Consider the following 25,741-nt stretch of genomic DNA (forward strand, 5'->3'; position numbering starts at 1 on the left):
ATAAGTTTGCATTGTATGTTGTTACTGATAAATACTAAACACTACATAAAATAAGGCTGCACTGCATACTGTAAACCCACACTAACTACCGACAAAGGAAATGTGAGCATAGTTACAAATTTGCACACTATAGTATAAATACGCATTCATAAAAAATAAATTCGCACCAAGACACATCTTAAGGATAGAATAAATCTAAAAAAAGTTACTCTAATATATGAAAAAGAGAAGTATATTTAAAAAAAAAAATAGAAAATAATGAAGGTGTGCAGAGGTCAACTAAGACAGCAACAAGTGAAAGGAGCCCAAAGTAGAAACCAAAGAAAGAATGACCTCCTCCTTTGCTTTCTCGATTGAATCTTATACGTAAATCCCTAATCTTGAAGTAGTCTTCCTCGTGAAATTCCTCGTCCTCCAGGGATGGCCACATTTCGAAGCTTTTGGAAGTTGCAGTTTAGGGCAAGAGAGGGTGGAGAGAGAAGGGAATGGAACCCTTTTCTTTTTGCTTTCAATAATTTAGTTATTTTTAGGCCATGACAGCCTTCGGAGAGAAGAGAAAGAGGAGAGAGACAGAGGGAAATGAGAGAGAATGTTAAAATAATATACTAAAATAAGATAAGATATTATTTAATTATTACACCAGAATAAAGAGGCTTATTCTAGAATTCTTATTCCACAAGTGAACGGAGGCAAATCAGTCATTACATCATCTGACTCCATGAATCTTGATGGTATAGTCTACCTCATCTCAAGCCAATTAACAATGTCAGTGATGTAGGTCGTATACCTTGATCTCATTATATGGTTCAAGAGAGAAATCCACAGCAAAAATCTGCACTGCATGACAATATGACATAGATAACTCCTCCAGGTTTAAGCTTAAAACAACTATTTTTGTTTCGTGTATAGTAGCAATACAGGACCTTCAACAAGAATGCAGAAAAATTACAACTCAGTAGAGAAAAATTAATCCTGTTCTCAGACTTCTTAAGAAGCCCTTGGTCATGATAATTAACACACTTGGTGGGAGGAGATAAAGTGATGGTGAATCAAAGTAATATTGGCCAAATCTACACTAGGACCGAAATGAGAGGTCTGCTCCGCAGGAATGAGAGGTTTAGACATTAGCAGTATCTGGAATTGAGATCTTATCATTTTGGGCAATATCGTCGATCGGTGGCCGCTGCTTGTGGTGATCAGTGACAGATTGGTAAGCCATGGCTAGTGCTAGGGCCTGCATAAGATGAACAAATCGCTTGCATTGTTTATAACAAAGCTATAAGCTAGTGATGGGAGAAAGAAACTCAACTAAAATTCCATGGCCTAGTAAATGAAAGAAAAAGACCTCTAACCATTATTTAAAATTCCACCATGCAAGTTGAGAACTCTTGAGTTATTAGACAGTCTAAAATCATTCCACCCTTCTCTAGAGCAGCAAAATCAGTAGTAATATGAGAATTCTGAATAAAAATAGAACTTACAATGTGATCATGATCAGGCGGCGCATATATGCCTGTCTGCATGGTGGATCTCCGGCGGGTACCCCCTTTGGGTGGATCTTCAATGCTCTTAAAACCTGTTGGAACGACAACCACTGGAAAACCCACAAGATTTCCCAAGCAAACCAACTCCCAATCAGTGGCATTGCCGATGAATGCATCTACTGTGAAGCTTGCCCGAACTTCACTGATCAATTTCCCTCGTACTCTTTGTGCCTGCAGATGATAATTATTCATGTCAACCAAAAAAGAAAAGAGAAACACAATTCTTACTCTCATATGCAACCAATTAGGCAGGAAGACAATAATATAATAATGCAAGTATGAAAAATGCCAACTATAACAACAAGATCCTTCTGTTCAAGTTTGCAGAAATTGAATCATAACTTAATCTGTTACTGACACACACAGCTGTAGAGAAAGCATGTTGGCAGATATACCTGTATATAGTCTACTGCAGGCACCAAGCGAGCACGGCGAAGCTCCACAGGCCACTGGTCTTGGGCTTCATAATCATCATCATGTCCTGCTCGCTGCCATTTATCAAAGTGTGCCAGCATATCGACATCCATTGTTATATTAAGTATGGATTGAACTGATTCAACTGAGTACTCCAGCTTGAAAGGAACAAGCTTAACACCCATCGAAGAAAGAACATCAACCACCTGACAAAAATTAAACAGTAATAATTGATGCCAATTAAAGCAGGGCAAGATGTTCTATCAAGGTTCGAAAAATCGAAATCGGAATTGGCCTTCCGAAAAACGATACGTATCAGCCGGATCGGCCGGATCAGTCGCCTGGAACAGATCAGACTTTTTAATTACATAAAATTTTAAATATTATTTAAAAATGTAGGAAAACTCTAAAAATTTAGAAAAAAGTTTACAAAAAATAAGAAAATAAATAAAGAAAAACTATGGTGTAATAAAAATTGAAAAGAAGAAAAGATTAGAAAGAGAGTGAGCAAAAGAAAATCAAACAAAAGAAAGAAAAACCATAATACAATGAAGAAGAACAAGAACAAGAAGAAAAAAAAAGAAAAAGGAAGAGAGTGGAAGAAATTAAAAAAACTGAGAGAGAAATAAAAAAATAAATTAAAAAATTATATACTGGAGTTCGTTGCCGGAGCTAGATCTCTCCATAAGAGAAACAACGATAATATGTAAGGAGAGAAAAAAAGAAAGAAAGAAAAAGAGTAAGAGAGAGAATGAAAAGAAAGAGTGAAAGAGAGAAGGAGAGAGAGTTCGGGTCGGGCCTAGATCGAGATCGGCCGATCCGGCAATCCATGGTTCTATTAACTTGACCAGACTAAGCAACGATTTCACCTCCATCTCAGCATTTTCAAGATAGCCCACAGTGAGTTTTCTGATGTCAACATGAAATGGGTCCTCTAGAGCAACATGACGAGATGAGAAGTCATCTGGATCCTTCCCACGGATGGCATCGATAATAATAGCACAGTCCACGGCACTTCTGCAGAAAGGACCAAGCTTATCCTGTTATACAAATTTTATTTAGTTCCTGTATCTTAATTCAGTAAACTAATAATAGATATATTGAGACATCCAAGTATTGACAGTTAAGCTACTACCAAACTCTCAGATATGCTCATGACACCACTCCGCCCGACAGTCCCAAAGGTAGGGCGCAAACAAGTTACTCCACAACGAGAAGCAGGGTATGTCAAAGATCCTGCTGTTTCTGAGCCAATTGCGAATGGAACCAAACCTATAGCAAGTAAAAGAATGTTTTCAAAATAAAATTGTTTTCTTCTGTATAGATCTTGTCAATCCTCCAGTGAATAACAACACATAACTTGTTCCAAAATATCTAGCAATAAGTTATAGGAAGGACCTGCAGAAGTGCTGGCTGCTGGTCCAGCCGATGAACCAGTGGAGAATTCAGCAATATTCCACGGGTTCCGAGTTCTTCCACCAAACCAAATATCATCATAAGCCAGTGATCCTGAAACAAGCTTCGCTACAAGGACAGCTCCTGAAGATTTCAGCCTAGCTAATACAGCGATTAGAAACATAGATTGGAAACTTTGGGAGATATATGCTGAGTGCATGAAGTACCTTTTATAAACCCATGCTTCTATGTTAAGAACTTGATCCTTGAATGTCTTTGAACCCCATGTGGTCTTATAGCGGGGCACTGCTATTATATCTTTCAAACCATAAGGTATACCATGAAGGGGACCTATAGTTCAGATAAAGATATTAAGGTCATATATGTTTCCTAATTATAGTTGTTCGAGCAAATGGATCCAAAACCAACCAAATAAATTAAATCTCAAATTCTTATTGACATAGATAGTTGGACATATGACTACTCAAATGGCATAAACAGAAGTAAAATTAACAATGACCAAAGACTTGAAATCTTTACATTCCTGTATAGTTTCCTCTGTATAAGTATGATTATTCATAATGCTGGTGGTAAACTTTTTCCTCTGTATGACATATATGTTGATATTTGGATTGGAAGACTAGGGGTAGATAGGAATGGACAAGAGACTCAACAGAAGCCTTTTTGAAAACTTTGCTTTAGATGATTTGGCTTGATTTACAAATGCAAGAAGCCTTGCTTTTATAGGTCCTTTAACTAGTAACTCCAGTACCGAAATTAACTTGGCAATACTCATGAATTTCTGTTTTACAAAGAAACCATTACGTTGCTCTCTCAGCTTTGTGTTTCTCGTGCACTTAATAAAGAAGTTAAATAAGTTTCTCTTGATATGAGAACTGAAGTACATTAATTTCTACCAATTAAACATTGATAGGTGGAGCATTAGCATTTTTAGCTCCATCATCTCTCTTCAGTTTCTCATTCAGCATAAGTGGTGTAGCCACAGTTTTGCAACCTTGCATTTTGAATTTCTTCAAAATATCATCCGTGTACTTCTTATGGAAAATGAATGTTCCTTCTTCACTTTGGGAAACTTTAATTCTCAAAAAATAGTGTAATAGGCCGAGATCAGTCATCTCATTCATCTGCATCATATCCTTCTTGAATTCTTTTAGTGAATATTAGATCGTCAACATATAAAGAGACAATAAGGACATCACTACCTTCAATCTTAGCGTATAAAGTAGGTTCACTTTTGCTTTCTCATAGCCTTTACTAGAAAAATATTTATCTATCTATAGCTAGACTAAGCTCTTGATGCTTGTTTCAACTTTCAACCAGTACAATGCCTTCTTCAATTTGTAGACTTTATCCTCTGCTCCTTCAATTAAGAAGTCTTGAGGTTGCTCTACATAAAAATCTTCTTCTAGACTTCCGTTCAAGAAGGCTGACTTCACATCAAGTTGATAAATATCCTATTTCTTTTGTGCAACAAGAGAAATCAAGGTTCTAACATTTTCCAATTTTGCAGCTGGAGCAAAAGTTTCATAACAGTCGATACCTGACTTTTGCATGAACCCTTTAGCAACAACCTTACCTTGTGCTTTTGGACACTTCCGTCTAGATTAAGTTTTGTTTTATAAATCCATTTAACTCTTAACTATTTCTCTATCTTCTGGGCAATCAACTAACACCCATGCAATATTCTTCTCTATCATATGAATTTCATACTTCATTTCTTTTATCTAGGTGTTCTGTTTTTCTGCTTCTTCAAAGCTTTAATTATCTGCAATACAAAATTTACATGATTCATAAATATCTCTCAAGCCTCCTACTTTCCGTACTCCCAATCTTAGAAAGTTGAACTCTCGTTGGAGCTTGAACTTGAGCTTGAGCTAGGAGATAATTGTGGAGTCGTCCTTGGCTCTACTGCTTCTTCTTGACCATTGGAAGGATTTGTCCCTAATTGGCACTTTCTGTACTTTTCCTTGACTCCAACTCCAAGAAGATTTTTTGTCAAAAATAATGTCTCTACAAATGATTAGCTTCTTGCTTTCAATATTGTAGAGCATGTATCCTTGGGTACCAGCCCTATATCCAACAAATGTGCACTTTTCACTTTTATTATCAAATTTTCTTCTCTTCTCTATAGAAATATGAGCATAGCATAACATCCAAAAAATTTGAAGTGACATACCGAGGGTTTTATTACAAACTAGGCTTCTATGGGAGTTATATTCGTCACTGCTACTTTTGGGCATCTATTTATAACATACACATCTATAGATATTGCCTCTGCCCAAAAGTTATTAGGCATTCATTTCTCCTTGACCATTGTTCTTGCCATTTCCAAGATTGTCTTGTTTTTTGTTTCTACAACACTATTTTGTTATGGGCTATATGCTGCAATTAACTATCAGTGGACACCTTCATCTTTACAAAATTTGTCAAAGTACTTTGAGATATATTCACCACTTCTGTCACTTCTCAGAACTTTCATAGCATATCCACTATGCTTCTTGACATAAGCTTTAAACTTCTTAAATATTTTTGAAAGCTTCATTTTTCTCTTTAAGCAAATAAATATATGTCATTCTTGTATAATTATCTGCAAAACTGATAAAGTACTTGTTCTAGCTGAATGACGGAGTTTCTATTTTTTTCATATATATCTGTGTGAACAAGCTCTAAAGGTGTTTTTTGCTCTCCACACTCCATCAGAGGAAATGATGAGTGTTGGTGCTTTCCTAAAATACATGCTTCACACATCTCTGATTTGCTCTCTATTTCGAGCAATCCATACACTATAATTCCTTTCTAGCTCAATATCTTTAGCTCTTGAAAGTTAAGATGGCAATATCTTTTATGCCACAACCATGTTTTATCTGTGACATCACTTTTCAATGCAATATGTGATACATAGTTAAACTCAATAAGGAAGCCCCTATTCTTCTCCATTTTGATTTCGACAATGATTTGCCTCCTATTTGGCTTGTCAAATAATTTGCAAACATTATCTTCAAAATGGGCATCATAGCCATTTTGAGTCAATTGCCCAAACATTTAACAAGTTTTGTGCTAGGTACCGCACGAGTAAGACATCTCTCATATATCCTACTCCTTTCTTTATTTCCACAGCTATAGTGTCCTTCCCTTTTGCTTGCACCATTGAGCCATTTCCCATGGGTATCTTTGAAATTACTAAAGTATCAATTTCAAGGAAAATCTTTTCATCTCCAGACATGTGATTAGTATTGTTACTATCAAGATACCAAATTTATTCTCTTTCTAGTGAGGCAGACTGGTATGCATAAAATAAATTTCCTTCATTATCCTTCTCTTACAAAAATTTAACTTGCTCGCTTGTTTTGAGCCTGCAATTCTTCTCTATATGATTCGACTTTTGCAATTATAACACTGCTTCTTACGACGCCAGCAATAAGAAGTAGTAAGATTTGATTTCTTGCAAATTTTGTAATAAGAATTTTTAGAAGTCATACCTCTACTTCTATCTTCTTTTGTGCCTCCCTCCCTCCCTCCCTCCCTCTCTCCCTCCCTCTTTGTGCCTTATTTCTTTTGATAATTTTTTCCATCTTTCTTGGAGAAATTTTTGAGATCTGAAAGACATTTTTGACTAGAATGCACTTTCAATAGACTGGTTAGTATGACAGTTTTCTTTGTTCATGAGAAAGCAGAGAACCTGTTAATTCTTGAACTGATAAAGTAGAAATATCTTTAGTCTCCTCTATAGCAGCAACTATATAATCATATTTTTCTGGTAGGCTAATAAGAATGTTCTCTACTGTACTTTGATCAATAATTTTTTCTCCATCCATAAGAGTTCATCTGATTGACGATTTTTATGACTTTATAAAAGTAATCTTTCATGAAATCTGAATCTTTTCATTTTCAAATTTTCCAATTCTCTTCTCAAATTTGGAGTTTGATACTTATTATCTTGCTATTGCTTTGGAATTCCTCTTTAGGATATCCCATGCCTCCTTTGCTTTCAAGACTCCAATAATCCTCGAAAATATTGTCTCTGCCACTCTTTGTTCGATAAGGTACAATACCTTTGCATACTTCATCCTACTTGCATTAAGTCTATCCTTCTCCGCATTTGTCAGTTAGTTGTTATATTCAGGCTCAGTGTAGCCTACTTCCACTGTACTTCATAGACCTTGCGATAGTAGTAAGGTTCTCATCTTCATCTTCCAAAAATCATATTTTATCCACCAAATATTGGAAGAGTTCCTACAACAAATATACTTCCTTTTCTTTTTCTTCAAAATTGAAGAACGCCCGCTTTCGAATTTGTCTGATACCACTCTGTTGATATTTCCAAGTCTGATACCACTGTCTAACTCCACTACCCAAATTAACTTGACAATTACTCATGAGTTTCTCTTTTACAAACCATTATGTTGCTCTTTTATCCTTATGTTTCTCATGCACTTAATAGATAGGTTAGAGAAGTTTCTCTTGACATGAGAACTGAAGTGCATTAATTTCTAACTATATATAGTTGGACATATGACTATTCATACATAGAAGTCATGAATATAAGGTAGAGCCTAAATTTCCTCCGTAATTATTTATTACTTGTAATCCCACAACTTACATTGACATAGCAATACAAATTGGACAGAATATTTAAACTTCAGAGAACATTATCTGGATCTAGATCCTAGCCTTAACCAGGTAAACAGGTGTATGATTTTATCCAACTAATTCCTAATACAAAATCTTTCTAATCAATTATATTTTGAGACATTTTCAGCTTTACTAGAATTCTGATAACAAATGTCTGTCTAAAGAAGCCAAAAAAGAACACGAATCACTCAAGACTGGAAAATATGTCATTGACAACATAATCACTTTTAGGGAGCTGATATTACCCAAATATTTTCCTTGCGCCAGCAAATCATCTGCCTCTTTTGCTTGCCTGTATGCTAAATCTTCAGTAAAAGAGATAACAACTTCAAGGACATGATTGTACCTAGTGAATTCCAGATTTACCTCATAAGCATAAGAATTCAAACATTAATCTTGCAATGAATTAAAGATCTGCAAGATGCAAAATAGGAGAAATCATCCCCCTACCTCTTTAATCTCCGGATGAATATGTCAGTAAGTTCACGAGAAGTGATCTGCTTGGTCCTGATGAGTTCTCCAAGTTCGAGAATCTGGAAGATTATTGATATAACTACAAGAACTAGAAGCTACACCTCTACATGCAATAATTGAATATGGTGTTAGAGTTCCTTACGGTCATAAAGGCGATATCATCATCCTTACTTGATCGCCAGACTTCAGAGATATGAGGGTAATCAAATTTCTTATCAAGGTGTGCTGCTTCATTGTTCCATGATGAATTGAATACTAGAACTGAAGGATGATGCAATCCACCATCTACTGAAGCAACCAACTTACGATTCACACCATAGGCAGGTATGTTAAATTCTTCTGCACCCTTTTCCATTTCTTGTAACTAAAAGAAGCAGGAGGCAAGTTAAACTTACCAAGAAGTGAAGGAAGGATGAGTAAATTATTCTGCAATCAAGAAATTTATTACTACCTTGGAAGTATTGAAAAAATTGGCATCAAAATACTTCATTGCATCCTTCAAGGCTGGCTCTGCGCTGACCTCTTTACTGATGGTATCTTTAGCTGAAAGGGCCTCCTGAAAAGAGAAACAAGTATACAAAAGTCAACGCTGAAGCAAATTAGGGAAGAAATATATGGAGTATACTATTTCCCAACCTTCCATATCTTATGGTATCCAGAAACATGGACATAAGAATGGCCATTATAAGGTTTTCTGTATTTGATTATGCAACTGTCAATGTGTTCTAAAATAAAATTTTATACGTAATCATGTCTAGATTTTATGTATGAGCATTAACACAAATTTGATATAGTTTCAAAGTAGAAGACTGAGTTTCAAGTTATGGTTCTAACCCTACAGAAGTAGTTAAAATGCCTGTAACAGAGATTTTTGTATGGGCTAGGCATTTGCAAAGAGTTCCGACAGATTAAGATTTGAAATGGCAGAGAAATTTTTTTTGCAAGAGGCGTTCAAACGCACTTAAAGGCATTCAAACATATGTACAGATTGCAAAATTCTGATGCTGATCTACATTACTGCAAGGGGTTATTTTGACATATTTTACGAAGAGTTATTTAAGGGGCTTTCGACCTAAATCTAGGGTATCTCATGGAGAAAATTGATTGAGAGATCAAGATATCAAAACGATGACCGTAGAAGTTTTTTTTTAAATCTCCTCCACAAAAACCTTAGAAAATTCATTAGGAAAGATGAGATATTACTTTTGACCAAGATCTACTTCATTGTTGGAGGTACATCGTGCAGATTTTGAAGGTTCTACATCCTTTCATCTACATTAGCATCTCGAGTAAGTACTGAGACATGAGCGTTTCAACTCTATGATTTCTAGTGGGGTTGGCGGACTATTGCATAGGGAGTAACTTATCGTAGAGTTTAACGAGCAAGAAAGACATCAACCATTAGCCATAAGTGTCAAATGGTGGGATAGATTGTAAGCAATCTTATACCTACAATTATAGTCTATCAATTTTGATTTGTGGAGAGAATCTATGGATTTTACCATTGGTAGATATGGGTTTTTCACGTAAAAATTTCTGCATTTGCAATTGCTTGTTTTACGCTTTAGTTTTCTGCATTGATATATTATTCAAGTGTGCAGATCGATCTCCTAGGGTGTTTTTTAACTTTTGTCTATCTCTACCAATCATCATCAATCAATTTTAGGTGTCATGAGATGCGCTCACAACATGATATGAGTTTATCATCATCATTACCATCATATCAATCACACCCACCAAAGCAACAACATCTTTATTATACTTTATATCTACAATCTGTATATGATTATGGTGTACCTTTGTCGGTGCCGATCATTTCCGTGCATATTCAATATCCATATCATATTATAGAAGAATTGCAAAATATATTTACATAAAAACTATATGAAATGTTATAACGAGCAATACTATTAGCAACATTCTCGTGTTATTTTTGTGTCAGCAAATGAAGTATTTGATCCTCCCCGTCGTTTTATATTTAACTAGATATTAGTTTTAATTATTAAACTATTATCAATTAATATTATGTTTTTAATGATATTATGAGTTCAATTATATTATAGAGTATTCAATCATATTACAGAGTGTTCCATTATTAATATTAGTTTTAATGAATATATTTCATCATATTATGTGTTGAATAATATTTTTCTTTAACTATTGCTATATCTTTAATAAAATAAGTCATTTACAAAAATAGTCTAAAGATAGAAGACTCTAATATAGGTTTTAATATATATATTCAAACCAAAAACCAAATATTGGCGTACTAAAAATCCAAAAACACCTCTCAATATCCTAAGTTTTTTTAGTAAAAACATGTTAAAGGCGTACCAATGACACACAAGAGAGTGCCAAGGGCATGTCAAGGTGGCAAGGCACGGCCATCATTGGTTTTCTTCTCCCTATTTGTCTCAAAATCAGGATAGTGAAAAGAGAAAAAAGGCTAAAATTAAAAAGATTTTTTATTGGAGCACATCGACTAGTCTTAGTTCTAGCATTTTTTTAATATCCTAGTAAATGATGATGTGAAAGTGAAAATTAAGAGAAATTTCGGTGAGAAAAAGTGACCTCACAATATCCTTTCGAAATGTTCTTAAGTGATCCACTCTTGGATTATTTTGGATAAGGGGATTTTGTTGTTTGATTATTTGTATGCCTTAATCGTATGTCTTTGTGTAGATATATATATATATATATATATAATTGTTTTTACTTTTCAGAATTTAGTTAGCTTTTGGTTATTTCATATTTCTCGTTTTGTTTTTACTTTAATATCTTGAAAATATGAAAATTTGAGAAAATTAGAAATTTGATGATCTTTTGGATAAGAGTACCTAGTTTGAAAGTAAATTGTCATATTATGGTATTCATTTGGATAACTTAGTCATTTATATAAGTAATTTGTATATTGTCCCTAAGAGTTATGAGCACACTTTAATAGTTTGTCCCTTCTTGTTTTAATCATCTAGCTAACATAACTTTCTCTTGGTGTGGGCACTAACTCATAAATTATTTTTCTTTGACAACTAGAATATTAGCTAGACTCACTCTGATTGACCTTTTAACATAGTATAGTACATGTTTCTGTCCTTGAAATTGAAAAGATCAATGATTAGGGCTACCACATATTTAGCGCGAAGGTCATCTTGTTTGTGTCCAATTTGATACCTTACTCGGTTTTGTATGTTAATATTCATAAAAATAAATAAAAAATAAAATATATATATATATACATATATTGTGCATTTCAAGAAAAGGGCTACCTACACGTGTGTTAAGGTCATTATTGCACCAAAGGTTATCTTGAAATAAATAAATAAAAAAACAAAAAAAGGAGGATAATAAAAACGAATCAATAGTGAACTAAGCTTGGTTTGCCTTTAGTCTTTCTTTGTGTTTAATTCTGTTTTAAAGTTAATCTCATGTATCTAGTGCCTTGGTAGAGTTATTATTTGAGAGCCTACAATTGATTGTGTTCACTAGATCGTAGAGTGTGTTCATGCCCATGGTCCTCAATATACATATGCTTATTATCTTGCATCTTTTCTCCATGAAAATATTAATGTGTTGACTTCCTTCTATAGTTATTATAAAATATACTGATACATCACCAAAAATACTGTGGCAATGTGTTCTTTTTGGAAACGAAGTGACGGCAAAATTGTGGAATATGGAAGTTTGATTTTTGGAGATTGGAGATTCAAACTTCTGCACTAAACATGCTTTGTAAAATGGGGTTGATGAGGTTTTGAATGTTTTTGTGCATTTTTTGGAATTTTTAGTTGAAAAATGATGTTTATGAGGATTATGATTTTGAGGGGGAGTATGAGTCTTTCACCGCATTAATTTAATGCAGTCTAACAGATGAGTTTGCTGACAGCACCTTTCTCCTTCTTAGTTGGTCCTATTTCTAGTTGGTAGCTTATGAGTTATTATTTTGATATGCATATGTGTGGTTAATGTTTTGACTATTCTATGAGTGGCATGATATATAGTTATTTCTACATCTCACATGCATATCACCTGATATGAGTTTTGTAGTTGTGTAAATTATTTTGATAGCAAACAGAACTTGTGTTATCCTCAATTAGAATGTGTCATGGTTATGGGTAGACATTTTGTATTCTAGGAAATCTGTTGTCACAAATTGCTAAAGGAGAGATCATAATATTTCTTGTATTTGATTATGTAATTGTAATGTGTTCTAAACTAGAATTTTAAATGTAATAGTGTCTAGGTTTTATGTATGCTCATTAACATAAGTTTGATGAAGTTTCAAAGTGAAAAACTGAATTCAAGTTATGGTTCTAACCCTACAGAAGTGGTTAGAACACATATGACAGAGATTTTTGTGTGAGTCAGACATTTGCAAAGAGCTCCACTAGATTAAGATTGAAAATGATAGATAGAATTTTACTGAAGGGGTGTTCAAACTTCAAACACACTTAAAGGCATTCTAATGCATGTATGGATGGTGAAATTTTGAGGTCAATATGTATTGTTATGAAGGATGGTTTTGACATATCTTATGAAGAGTTTTAATGAGCTTTTGACCTAAATCTCGATCATCTCTTGGAGAAAATTGATTAAGAGATCTAGAGATCAAAAATTCAAAATGACGGTCGTAGAAGGTTTTTGAAGATCTCTTCCACATAAACCCTAAAAGCTTCATTGTAAAATATAAGAGATTACTTTTGACCAAGATCTACTTCATTGTCAGTGCTACATTGTGAAGATCTTGGAGGTTCTACATCATTTCACTTGCATGAGCATCTTGATGGAGTGCTGAGACATGGGCGTTTCAACTCCATGGATTCTATCAAATTTGACAGATTGTTGCACTGAGAATAGGTAATCGCGAGGTCCAGTGAGAAAGAAGAATTTTAACAATTAGCTATGGGCGTCAAGCAGTGGGATGGTTTGTATGTAATCTTGTACCTACAATCATAGTGCATCAGTTTTTGATCTATGGAGAGGATATGTGGTTTTTACCCTGGTTGATAGGGGTTTTCAACATAAAAATATATATGTTAGCAATTGCCTGTTTACGCTTTATTTTTTTCATATAGATTATAAAATTCGAGCATCCGGTGGATTGATATTCTAGGGCGTTTATTTATTTCAGCCATGGGATTTATGCAACAAGGATAGCCGTGCAACTTTAGATGAACTAGCCTGTGTTGCAGACGTCAGGAATGAGAGCATATTTTCCATTTAGAGAATACAAGAAAGTTTGTGATTTCCATGTGCTTCTACAATAGAAGTTCACATGTTTGTTTCCTCACAGCTCAGTAAGATAATTCAGGTAATAAATCAAGAAAATGCTAAGAAGAAGTCAACCAGACTCCTCTCTAAACTCAAAAAGGCTTGACCTTGAGAGTTAAAAATCTAGCTTTGTTAATACACAGATCAAGGTTAATCTTGGGCTTAGAAAAGCAACTATATGACACGGATTAAATTACGCAGTTAAGATTTCGTACCATTTCGGAACAAGTTCCTGCGGTTGGAGACGAGGGCGGAGAGCCCGCGAGGGCAGTGCGGAAGGAGAGGAAGAGGAGGGAGGAGAGAAATAGTGCACGTCGCAGACCTCGGCGACTCATGGCTTGTGCGATTTGGTTGGTCAGGCAGGCAGAGATATGGAAATGAACATCTGTAGGGTTAAATTTCCCGTCGGTTTCGCAAACTCATTTTTCTACTATTTAAAGATTAAAGAACGATGTATTCATTAAATTAAATATATTTTCTTCCGCATCAGATTTTCTATGGGCTATTTACAACTTTGTTTTTGAGAAAAATAGTCCGTAGACCGAGTTACATTGAAGTCAAGGATTACAAATGATTTCTAGTTCTTAACTAGACCAGGATGTACGGATCTGATTGAGGATGCAAATATTGATGTTAGGATTCAACTTTAAGACAGACTTTGCCTCGGATTAACCAGTCGGGTCTTTTCTACTAAATCATTAAGAATCTTCACTGTAGTCAACGAATCGCTAAAGATCCAACATGGCCTTGGTCCTTGGATCGTGACGCTGAGCCATTGTTGTTTGATGCGAGCAAGAAGTGCCAAAGCTTCTCCAAAGAGGGAATTAGTACAGTAAACAAGGTAGGTGGAAAATACCCTTCTTGACCCAAACTCCCAACTTGCATCTACCCAATAAATTGTATCCTTTTGAGTAAATCTTCATACTTTGGGCTGTCTACGTCGTTTGGCTCGAGGTGGCGGGACTGGACAGAGCCATGAGCTTTGGAGATAGCCAGCATAGGATTGGGAGTGTTTGAGCTGAATATGGCTTCGTTCCTGGCTTTCCACATTTCCCATAGGACTAAGAACCGGTCAGCCACGTCTCCTTGAGGGGTGTTCAGACAAAAAGGAGGCGATCCAGGTATCAGGTGAACCTCGGAAAAGTTCTGAATTTAAGCTCAACTGGCAACCAAACCATACTGCTCTAGAAAATGGACAGCGGAGAAAGAGGTGATCAAGAGATTCTCCTTGAGCTTTGCAAAGGGGACAGAGATCTTCCATATTTTGACAGAATCTAGTGATCCACCCCAGGACTGTGAGAGCATTCGAGAGGCAATGCTACATAAATGTTTTGATCCAAGGGATGGCGACAACGCTTTTCATAGGGTGAGGGATTACTCGAGGAGGTTGTAGAACTAACTACCTTGTTGTATAAATTAAGTTTGATTTTCTAAGTCCAGAAAGGTGACTTAGTCTTGCATTTATTCATCACTATTTATAATATTATTTTTATTAATTAAACAGGTCATTAATTATAAAATTAAAATTATCCTTAGTTATAAATGTCATAGCCATTAATAATAAAATTGGAATGGTTAATAAATTTAACTAGCTAACGTAGTTCTGTATTATCCTAAATTTATATTAATAAGCATGATTGAAAAATTCTAGAAAGTAGCTAACATAAATAATAAAAGATAAAAATTGAAAGACTAAATAATGGCTGACAGCGGTCCAAGAAACTGGCGGTGGGAGGCGATACGCACCTCGTGGGTACCCAAATTTGGTACCCACGGAAAGGGATTAATGTAGGAAAACTTTCCAGACCGGTGGTTGGTCGACCCGAAGTCGCCGACCTGCAAATTTCTCTAGCAAAGGTAAAAACATTAAAACTAGGATTTTATCTATGATTTACTAAGCAAAAAATCAAATTAATTATAAGGGAAGATAAAGGCTGACTTGAGGATTGAAGTGGGGGTTTTGATTTGGTCCGCCGGCACTCCAGTGATCCGCGACCCTCGTCAAGTCCTTCGGCGGCACGAATAGGGAAAATAGAGAAAGAGGAAGGAAAGAGGGAAAAGTGAGAGACTGGAGAAAGAGAAGAAAGAGGAAGGAAAGAGGGAGAAGCGAGAGACTGGAGAAAGAGAAGAGACGAGGGGAGGTTAGGATTTTATAGGAATGAGAGGGGAGGGAGAGGGGGCAGAGTGGAGTCCGACTCCACTCCGACACCTTTCTCTCCCACCTCTCACAACTATCTGCGAGAGGTAAGGGAAGAGAGGAATGGGTTAATGGCGCGCTATCATGGACTAAGTCTTTGAGATGGACAAAGACTGCACGGCACTCAACTTCCAAATTGCAAAGTTAAGTCAGTCGTTCGCTTCACAAGCGATGCACTTGTTTTTGGATTGCGATAAAGCAAAGACAAGCAAAATATACAATTTGGCAAGAAGATTGCGATTCTCTATTGATTGGAAAAGAAGTTACAAAACATGCCAACGATAAGAAATTTAAAGGGACAGGATAGCATCGAGGGCAAAATGAACATTATTGAACCAGTGGCACTTCGGTTGCGAAGCTAGCTCACTTAATATTTCTCGATAGTTCTTCTATACTACTAAGTATGAGCATCCCCAATTCCGCAACCTAGGGGATCAAAGGTCTTATGGGGCGTTACATTTTGAAAGTAAGCCCCATTTAGATTTTGGCCCATAAGTTTTGTAGGCATGTGCGGAGAAAATCTCAAACTAGTGTTGTGACAACACTAATATTGTGATTCCAAGGTTGCTTTGCAAGGAGCTCTTGAAGGAAACCAAAAGACACTCAAAAATATGCAAAAGACATGGAGTTGACATCTCATTTATAGACTCAAAAACAGTAAATACAATAGGACCGACATTGCGAACAAAATGGTCCAAACAGCGCGCTGCGGTTAGAGTGCACATGCATGGCGCATGCATTTATTTTTTTTTTGGGGGGGGGGGGGGAGGCATTAAGGGTGTTACAGTTGAGCTATGAAGATCAACGGGTGATCTACAAGCTTCATGTTGTTTTAGTGGTTGGTTTTAATTCGAGTTTAAATTCGTAAATTTTTTATTCGGTTTTAGAGTTTTTTTACGTAAAAATCTATGTTTGAGATTATTATTTTACATTTTATTTTCTTTATATTATTATTAATAGTGTACGATAAACGTTTATTAAGTTTTTTTCAATATGTATCATCCCATACCTCATTATTTTTCTCAGTGTTTTCTTTGGAAAAAGGAATAGCTTCCTCCATGCCATCTACCATAAGGAGCTTGGAGAACTTTTTGAGAAGCTCATCATCTGTGGTAGCCATGGAAGAAATAGTAAAGAAGGGAAGGGAATAAGCACTGAGGACGATAGAGAGAGAAAAGAGAAGGTGGAAAAGAATAGTAGATTGAGGCAGGGTTTGAGGGGGAAGGGGATTGGGGAGGGGGAGAGGAGTATAAACTTAGAGGATTAGGGACAAGAGAAAGATGAATAGTGGCACTGGGAGAGCTCTCCTAGGAGGAGAGAGGAAAGAATGGAGAGGAATTCTCCAGGGAAAAACATCAATTCATTTGTTTACGATGCCACACGTTGAACAATTGACAACAATCTTGATACTTAGCCAGCACTCTTATATTGAACACTCCTATATTGAACGCACATTGCTGTCACGAAAGATCGGGTCGCACTACAACTCCATGAGTAAGAACATGATAATAGTAGATAGAGATCTTGATTGTAGTGTTTTTAGAGAGCCAGCTGTCATGGACATCACAAATTTGAGGAAAAATAAAGATATATCATTGAACTTGTAGAGCTTATGGAGTATGCTGTGGTGTTCATGGGGTTTTGAGTTTGTTTAATATGCCCTTGAATCTATTTGTCATCACTGCAATCTTGTTTTATGACTTTTAAAATTAGATTGTTACTACCAACACATCTAGACTATACTTGACTATACAGAATCTTAAATCTTATCATTCTCCTAGAAAAGATTAATTTTTCCGTTTGCTTGCTGACATTGGGTCATCCTAACGTGAGAAATGGAAGTGCAATACAGTTAACGTCAGAACCACCTAATTTCCTCCATTGTGTGCCAACTATAAAAATAACACTGTCCACCCTTCAAAAAGGAAAAGGAAAACAAAAAACAAAAAACAACAATGTCTAATGTTAATAATCCTTCTCATCTTGTTATTGTCGGTCTTCCTCTTGGATTGTTAGTTCATACCCAGTCCTAATCTAATTTTATGGTTTAGTAGGAAGGCTAATTTATTCTGTGTCACATTCAAGGAAAATACTGAGTACCCTTGCTTTCTTTTATGTAAAACTCGCACATCGCCGTAGAATTACAGAGGTAGTTTTTGTTTCTGCGTTTTCTTCAGTGGCTACCATATTCTGTATTCATTCAGCATTGCACAACGTCCTAATTATAAAGAAGCAACAAGTTTGTAGTAGTCTCTTTTTTCTCATAGTGCTTCTCTAACTACTTGCTTGACCGAAAAACAGAATGCTTCTATTGCAGGAAGTAGTATTCTTCGACCTTCTCTTCATATTCCAACACTATGCGCTCTACCTTGTGAAGAATGTGTGAGGGATTATTCACACTTCATTTGTAATGTGGTAACATTTTTCACCCTGATTACTCTAAATTTAACTCTTTTTACTATTGCTTCAGGGAGGAATTCATGTCTCCCTCCCTATACAAGAATCATAAGGTTCTGTAAGATTGTAATGCATGAATGCTATATCTGTAAATAGTTGTTGATCAGGAGAAGTATTGGTTATATTCGCTATGAGAGATAGTGGAAATTTGGTATAACAAATCATTAAAACATTTTACATGTTTCTTTCGTCTATGTGATAAGCATCAATTGCTATTCCACTTTAATCTCCATTTGGAATCCTATGGTTAAAATTCTCTTCTATTATGACACAATCTTTCTCCCTGTATGGTTGCAGTCATACAAGGCATGAAGTCTCTTTCCACTAGAGGAAGACAAACAATGAAACAAATGGTATCATTTAAAAAAAGAAGAGAGTCAAAGGCTTTGAGGTTTCCTTGTTTCCTTCATACTTGAAACATATGAATATTGATATATGAAAATGATGCAAACCACTATGTGGGCCATTATTATACTGCTTCTGACTTGGTCAATCACTTTAGAATTTAATATGATCCTCTACCAATCAATTTAGCCATTTTGGGGGATTCCTTGCTCCCCAAGGACGAAGACTTTTCCACCTTAACTTCCTCTCCAAGAATTCAAAGTAAAACAAACAACTTGAAAACCAGCCAAGTAGTGCATATAAATGCCACCTGAATGCAATTGGCATTCATCATCCAAAACCACAAAGCCTTTCAGGCAATTCAAGAGATGCGGCGTGAGGGGCGGCAACACGGTCTGGTTCGGACCCATATCATCCTCCCTGAACTATCTGACTTGAAGCCCAGGACTAGAATTTTTGATCCTCCAACCGCCGGTATTTTCACTAGGGTGCCATCGAAGCCCACCAACCATTCCAAATTCACAGGGCGGTGCTCGAAGGTCATGTGTTCATGTTGCCATGACCGGCCGACGTGCAAGGCAAAGGCAAAGGCCAAGGGCAATCATAAGATCAAGTCAGCTCATTTCGCCATGCATTGCGAGGATGAGCTAAGTTTAGTTGGCAGAGTACCGGCATACTGGTCAATTGTCCATCAGTCTGTGGATGATGAAGTCAGTAACTTTGATGAGTGTGAGGATGAACATTTGTGAGATTTCTTTGAATCACTGGGATATGAATTGCCATGAAAAATGATGGTGAGAGTTGCTGAGAATTTTAGTTCCTAGTGGGGGTATGTGATTGTTGAATCAAATGTGTTATGGTGATGCAACAAAGAGTGAACTTTACTTGAATTTTACTGTTGATTGTGGAATAAAAGGCTATACAAAAATCAGTAAAGCCTACCTTATGTTTTGACTTTTGATTGATCAATTGAGATGCTACTGAGAAAAGAAAACAAAAAATTCTTATATGCTAGCACATTTTTCTTATATTTTGTTTTCTATGAATGAAAATTTTAGGAATAAATTTAATGGAAGAATTAAGAGGGACTGGTGGGATCTTCAAAGAATATGTGGTTCATGATGAGATGATGCCAGGAAGAATACAAATGTATTTTTGCTACAAAAAACTAGGATTTTCAGTTAAATAAATTTAGAATTATTCTAATTTCTCATAGCTAATCTATGAACAAATATGCTAAAAAATTAAAGTCATAAAAGAAAATTAAAGAAATATAACAAAGAAAATAGATATTTTTTGTTGTTGCAAAAATACTTTTCATAATGGTTTGCTGCAATAAAATAAAAAGAAAAGAGAACTTATTAGGAAGAGGAAATAAATAAGGGATAATAATAATTATTATCCATTTTCATGTACACCATCATGAAAAATATTTGCAATAAACTATCATAGAACCTTATAAATGCCCCTATGTTAGTTGTTCATTTATAATATCTATTGCATGATTAATTTTCAGCACTCTTACAACTGTTTACATTTAATATTAAAAAAAAATAAAGAAAGAGATAGAATTATGAGTAAAATAGTTATTTGATATTTTCTGAGGTAAGAAATATTAGATAATTGAGAGAGTCGAAGTGTTATAAAAAATAAATAAAAAATTCTATATGAAAATAAGCAATAGTTTATAAGAATCAAAGTGTAATTAACTCAATAAATAACTCAAGAAACTATCATAATACGTAAAACCTCCTAAATGACCCTTTTTAGTTGTTCATTTAACTTCTTTTTTGTTAAAAATATTGTGTGACTTATTTTAGGAGCTCTTAGAATTGTTTTATGCTAATATAGATGAAAGAAAGAAAGAGAAATTTGGGGTAATAGTTATTTGATATTTTCTATCTATACTGCTAGTATGGGTAGGAGATATTAGATAGTTGAGAGGGTTAAAGTGTTATAAAAAAATAAATGAGATGATCTATATAAAAATGAGCAATAGTTTCGAGAAATTATAATACTTTGAACTCAATATATAATTCAAGACATGAATGTCACAATATGCTTCATTGATCCACATTTTTTGCTTTATATTCAAACATAATGAAAGAAAGTCAAATAGAGAATATATATATATATTGTTAGCTTCACCATTCTTTCTCCTTGTCCATCATATGAATGAATTGATGATTAAATCAGTTGATTTATATAGCAACGATGCACCAAGCAGTGCATATCACAGATGAATCATGATGCATCAAGAGACCCAAATATTTGATTGAGTTATTTATATTATAGATAATTAGACTTTGTCTCCTAAACTATCACAGTTTTTATATATACCTGTGAACTTTATTATTCACATAGAATCTCTAAATTATATATATATATATATATATATATATATATATATATATATATATATCTAAATAAACCACTCAGCTAAGAAAGAAATGTATCTACATTGACTCTTTAAATTAAGAATTTCTTATGTTAAGAGTGTCTCAGTGGTTAAAGAAAAAGGGGATTAAATATATTTCACCATGTACTTACGCCTAAAATCATTTTATCCTCACATATTTTAATATATTTTTAAACTAGTCTCTGTACTTTATGATTAAAATAATACTACTAGATTTTCTGTCCAATTTGACTAAGCACACCCAAATAATGTCCAAAATAACTTGGCGAGCTCTATTTCTCATTTTTTTATATATTTTATAGATAAAAATATCCTCTCCTTATATAAGTCATTTTCCCTCTCGAGGATGGTCATTCTCTTCTTTTCTTTTAGACAGCTCTTCCTTTTTCATTCACATAGCCTCTTCCAGAGCTTCTTTTCAACCATTTTTCTTTAATGTTATGGGTAGTTAATCAAGATCATGCTACTGTGGACAAAGAGCTCTAATGAAGATAGCTTAGACATATGGTAACATGGAGAGAAAGTTTCTAAGTTGTGTCATCTATTATATGATAAGTATGATCACACTTAAAATTTTATAAAGTTTAGTAGTTATATCACATCTAATGGTGCAATTTATAGGACAACAATACAAATTGTGGCTATTTTAAATAACTTAATCCATCGTTATACTACCGCGGAAGAAAAGTACTACTAAGGATGCTAGAAAAAATTTAACAAATTGGATATCAGCATGATCAAATTATATAACCAGGTAGACTTAGAGGGACCACATGCTTAAGTAAAATAATATATAGATTAACTATAATGAGGACCGTGGTTTTGTGATAACATATGCAATCAGTGAAAAGGACCACAAGCTATTGAAATATTATATATAGCTTTCATGGATCTCAAACATAAACTAAAATATATCCCTAAGAGACATATTCTTTAACTATAAAACTAAAATCTCTCCTGTTGACACAAATGCAAAAGGGATTAAGGAATCCTAGCTCTACAAAGAAAATGTGAAATTTGGAAGAGGTGATTCCGCTTTGCCATTCTACGAACAAAACCCAAAGATCTCACCTCTAGTAATGGGATGTGCGATTTCAGTGCTCAATGTCGATGATGTGAGATTTCGATGCCCAATCTCAAAAACCCTAACTATGAAGAAGAAGACAGGGATAGGTCATAGGTTAAACAAAAACTTGATCTAAAAAAACTATATATTTTGTCTAACAAATATGAGGGGGTAGTTTGGTCATTTGGCTATGCTCAGTTAAGTTTGACGAGAAAATTAATAGTTTTATTTTAGTTATTAAGTATAGGGATTAATTTAAAAAAATTTAAAATACAAAGGGTAAATTAATTTTAGGTATAAGTACGAGAAGCCTATAAAATATATTTAACTCTAAAAAATATTCAAGGGTTTGTATGAAAAACAATGATAGTTTGTGGGATTAATTGTAATTAACCATTTATATCAATTATTTGCTACTAATCTTGTTGAAACTTTATTAAGGATAATAGAGTAAATAACTAAATATGGTCAGATTATATATATAATTTAGGATAAAGAATACAAGCATTAAACCAACCTCAATCACAAGCAAAAAAAGTTAGGTCTCCTTTACTTTCAAATAAGACCAATTTAAGAATAGTTATTGTTATGTTATATTTTAAAATAAATATATAATGATTACTTTGATGTCCTATAAAGTGAATAAAAATGTAAAAAAAAAAAATATTATTTTTAATAGAATTACCATCGATGCTCTTTAATTTAATATAAAGTAGATTGATGAGATAAATTTTGAGAATAAAATAGTAATTAGATAGCATGGTATAAAATATAATTTTGATAAATAGTATTTATATTCTAGAATATAGTTATTATATTGTTTAGTTATTCTGAAACAAACAAAGAGTTGTATTCTGAAATTAAAAAAATAAAAAGTTATTTCTAAAATGAACTAAGGTTTAGTTTAAAAAAGGAAGTATAATTAATGCCAATCCACCTTTTACTTGCCTCCCAAGCCTTCTATCAAAGAAGACTTGTTCTCCAAGTAGCAAACCACTTACAAATTCACTGCCTTCCAATTGATTCAAAAATCACAAAGAATTCTTACAAAAATAAATGGGAAGAGAGGAGAGGCGACACGGCGTGGTTGTTTTCTATGAGATTCTTCCCGGATTTTCTAAGCATAACTCTAGGAGGTTGTTCAACACCGTCCCGACCACCGGGACGGCGACCAGAATGTCCACCAACCGCTCGCGCTACACCGGCCGGTGCGGCGGCCGGCCTCCGCCCCGGTGCCGGTGCCGGGGATGCCACACGAGCCCGGTCTCAAAAGCCCGGCTCAAGGCCAAAGGGGCCCACAAGATCCGATACAACGACATGGCGTTCAACCATTGGGCGAGGTTCGCCGGCGCCTCGGCTGGTCGTGATATGCTCGGCTTTGATTACCATGATGATGATGATGATAGCGACGATGATTTTGCTGGTTATTCTCCGCTGTCGGAATTATCAGAATTAATAGTTGAGGAAGAAGAAGACGACGACGTAAATTTCTGCCACGTTAAATTTGTGCACGAATTACGAGACGAGGATGGTTGGTGTCTGGTAGGAGGATGTTGATGCGAGTTTTGCAATGAGTCATTTTGTAATGCAAAATAATAATAATAATAATAATAATAATAATAATAATAATAATAATAAAGAATTAACACAATTAAGTTATTTTAAGTTGGCAATATAAAGATTAAGAAATGCCATGAGATTTTTTTTATCACTAGTTGCTATCTACTTTGAATCTTGTAGAGGATGAACACCTTGAGAGAGCTGAGCTTAATTATTCGACTCAAAATGAGGAATATTTTAGATAATCTTATTAACATGGACTTGAGTTCGGTTAATCTAGTCGAGTCAATTCAATCTCATTATTAAACACATGTCAACTCATCAACTGTGTGTTCATAGGGGTGAAAACGGGTCAGATTATATCTAGTCTGAGTCAATTCAATCTCATTATTAAACACATGTCAACTCATCAACTGTGTGTTCATAGGAGTGAAAACGGGTCAGATTAAGTTCAAACCGACTCGTGGCGTCACCAACCTCCGCCTCCTCCGGTCCTATCACTTCGAGCTAGGCGTCACTAAGCTCCACCTCCTTCGGTCTTTCCTCCTTGATATTAGCATCACTAAGCTTCGTCTCCTTCGGTCCTCCCTCCTCAAGCTCCCCATCACCGAGCTCCGCCACCATCAGCACTCCGTCGTCGTCACCAAACTTCACCGTCATCACCAATCTATCGCTTCACCAATTTATAGGTAATTTGAGTTAAATTATCTATTTATAGGTAATTTGATAGATATGATGTGCATATCCTCTTAGGCTCTTACAATATCCTCTTTAGAAGAGGCTCTTCTTATGATCTTCTACAACTGGTGCAGTGGAGTAATGCTTTCTATTTTTCTTTTTTCAGCAATTGTGGTCATTGTTTTGATCTAGTTTCTTCTGAGATGCTATCTTAGAGTAGATACTTCACAAACCTGAAGGTTAATTAGATGTGGGCTTTTATACCGGTTAATTAGCAATTGGTTTATTTTAATTTTTTTTTTTTACTTCCTTAATGGTCATTCTCTTTTTTTAATGTCAAAAAAAAAAAACTTTGGGCCCTGTAACTATTAGATTGTTTGAAATCTTTTTCCTAATCACATAGAGTATCTTAGACTTGCAATTGACATAGTCTATGTCTCACAGATTATTGGATAAGTTTGCACAAGTGTTTCATGGATAATAAGTTTGTGACATTATTTGCACAAGCTTGATATTTGAAGGTGTTAAACTTGAAGTATTTTCAAGTCATGAGATAACACCAATTATCTAAATCTGAGCATCATTTTCTTCTCAAGGTGTTTCATGTATAATTTGTTTGTCGAGACTTATTGTTTAATAAGGAGATATATTTTATTAATTCTTAATGATCTTCGGTTTACTTTAATAAGGCTCATATATAATTCTAGACTTTGTATTTGAATGTGTTATTTTCTTTTTATTGTTAATGATGTTTTTCGTGGAACTCTTAGTTTTTTGCATTAATTGTGTCTAAAAAAATGCGATAATCTATTTACGATCCGATATGTATCCATATAAGATCCGATCAGTATCCGAAAATTATCTAATCCGTATTCAAAAACTATCTGTATCCGTTTAGTTAGAATATGCTTTTAAAATTTGCTATCCGTCAAATATCTGTATCAGAATCTGTATCTGAACTAAAAATATAAATCCGGATGTGAATTGAGCACTATCTGATCCGTTTTCACTCCTAACCGTGTGCATCTAATGACTATGATCACGCCTACTCACAGCGTGTGGAACCTTCTATTCAATTCTTAATCGAATCCTCCGCCAATTATCACAACTTTGCAATTCAATTCTTAATCGAATCCTCCGCCAATTATCACAACTTTGCAAATAAGGTGATAATAATTCTATGAACGAAGAGCTTGCTCACACGCATGTATCACATTTTTTTCCCTGCCCCTTACGTATAAGAGATGATAACAAACTCTATATATATTATT

At 34.8% G+C, this 25,741-nt stretch overlaps 1 protein-coding gene and 1 long non-coding RNA gene across 2 annotated transcripts; both read right to left on the reverse strand.

The window, feature by feature from the left end:
* Positions 1 to 838: 838 nt before the first annotated feature.
* On the reverse strand, positions 839 to 14,184 carry LOC140802121 (uncharacterized). The gene is made up of 12 exons (XM_073157557.1): positions 13,964 to 14,184; positions 8,932 to 9,036; positions 8,623 to 8,844; positions 8,457 to 8,539; positions 8,252 to 8,352; positions 3,581 to 3,704; positions 3,357 to 3,511; positions 3,094 to 3,230; positions 2,828 to 2,998; positions 1,940 to 2,164; positions 1,482 to 1,715; positions 839 to 1,234 (listed from the first exon to the last, which is right to left on the reverse strand). The coding sequence occupies exons 1-12, from the start codon at positions 14,081 to 14,083 to the stop codon at positions 1,118 to 1,120; spliced, it is 1,794 nt and encodes a 597-aa protein (XP_073013658.1). The 5' UTR covers positions 14,084 to 14,184; the 3' UTR covers positions 839 to 1,117.
* A 4,560-nt stretch (positions 14,185 to 18,744) lies between these two features.
* LOC140801603 (uncharacterized) lies at positions 18,745 to 22,349 on the reverse strand. Its single transcript, XR_012111487.1, has 2 exons — positions 22,238 to 22,349; positions 18,745 to 19,443 (listed from the first exon to the last, which is right to left on the reverse strand). It is a non-coding gene; the product is annotated as an uncharacterized lncRNA (long non-coding RNA).
* Positions 22,350 to 25,741: the final 3,392 nt, after the last annotated feature.

Source organism: Typha latifolia, chromosome 15, assembly GCF_019914945.1.
Source record: "Typha latifolia isolate L0001 chromosome 15, TyphaL0001v2, whole genome shotgun sequence".
NCBI lineage: Eukaryota > Viridiplantae > Streptophyta > Magnoliopsida > Poales > Typhaceae > Typha > Typha latifolia.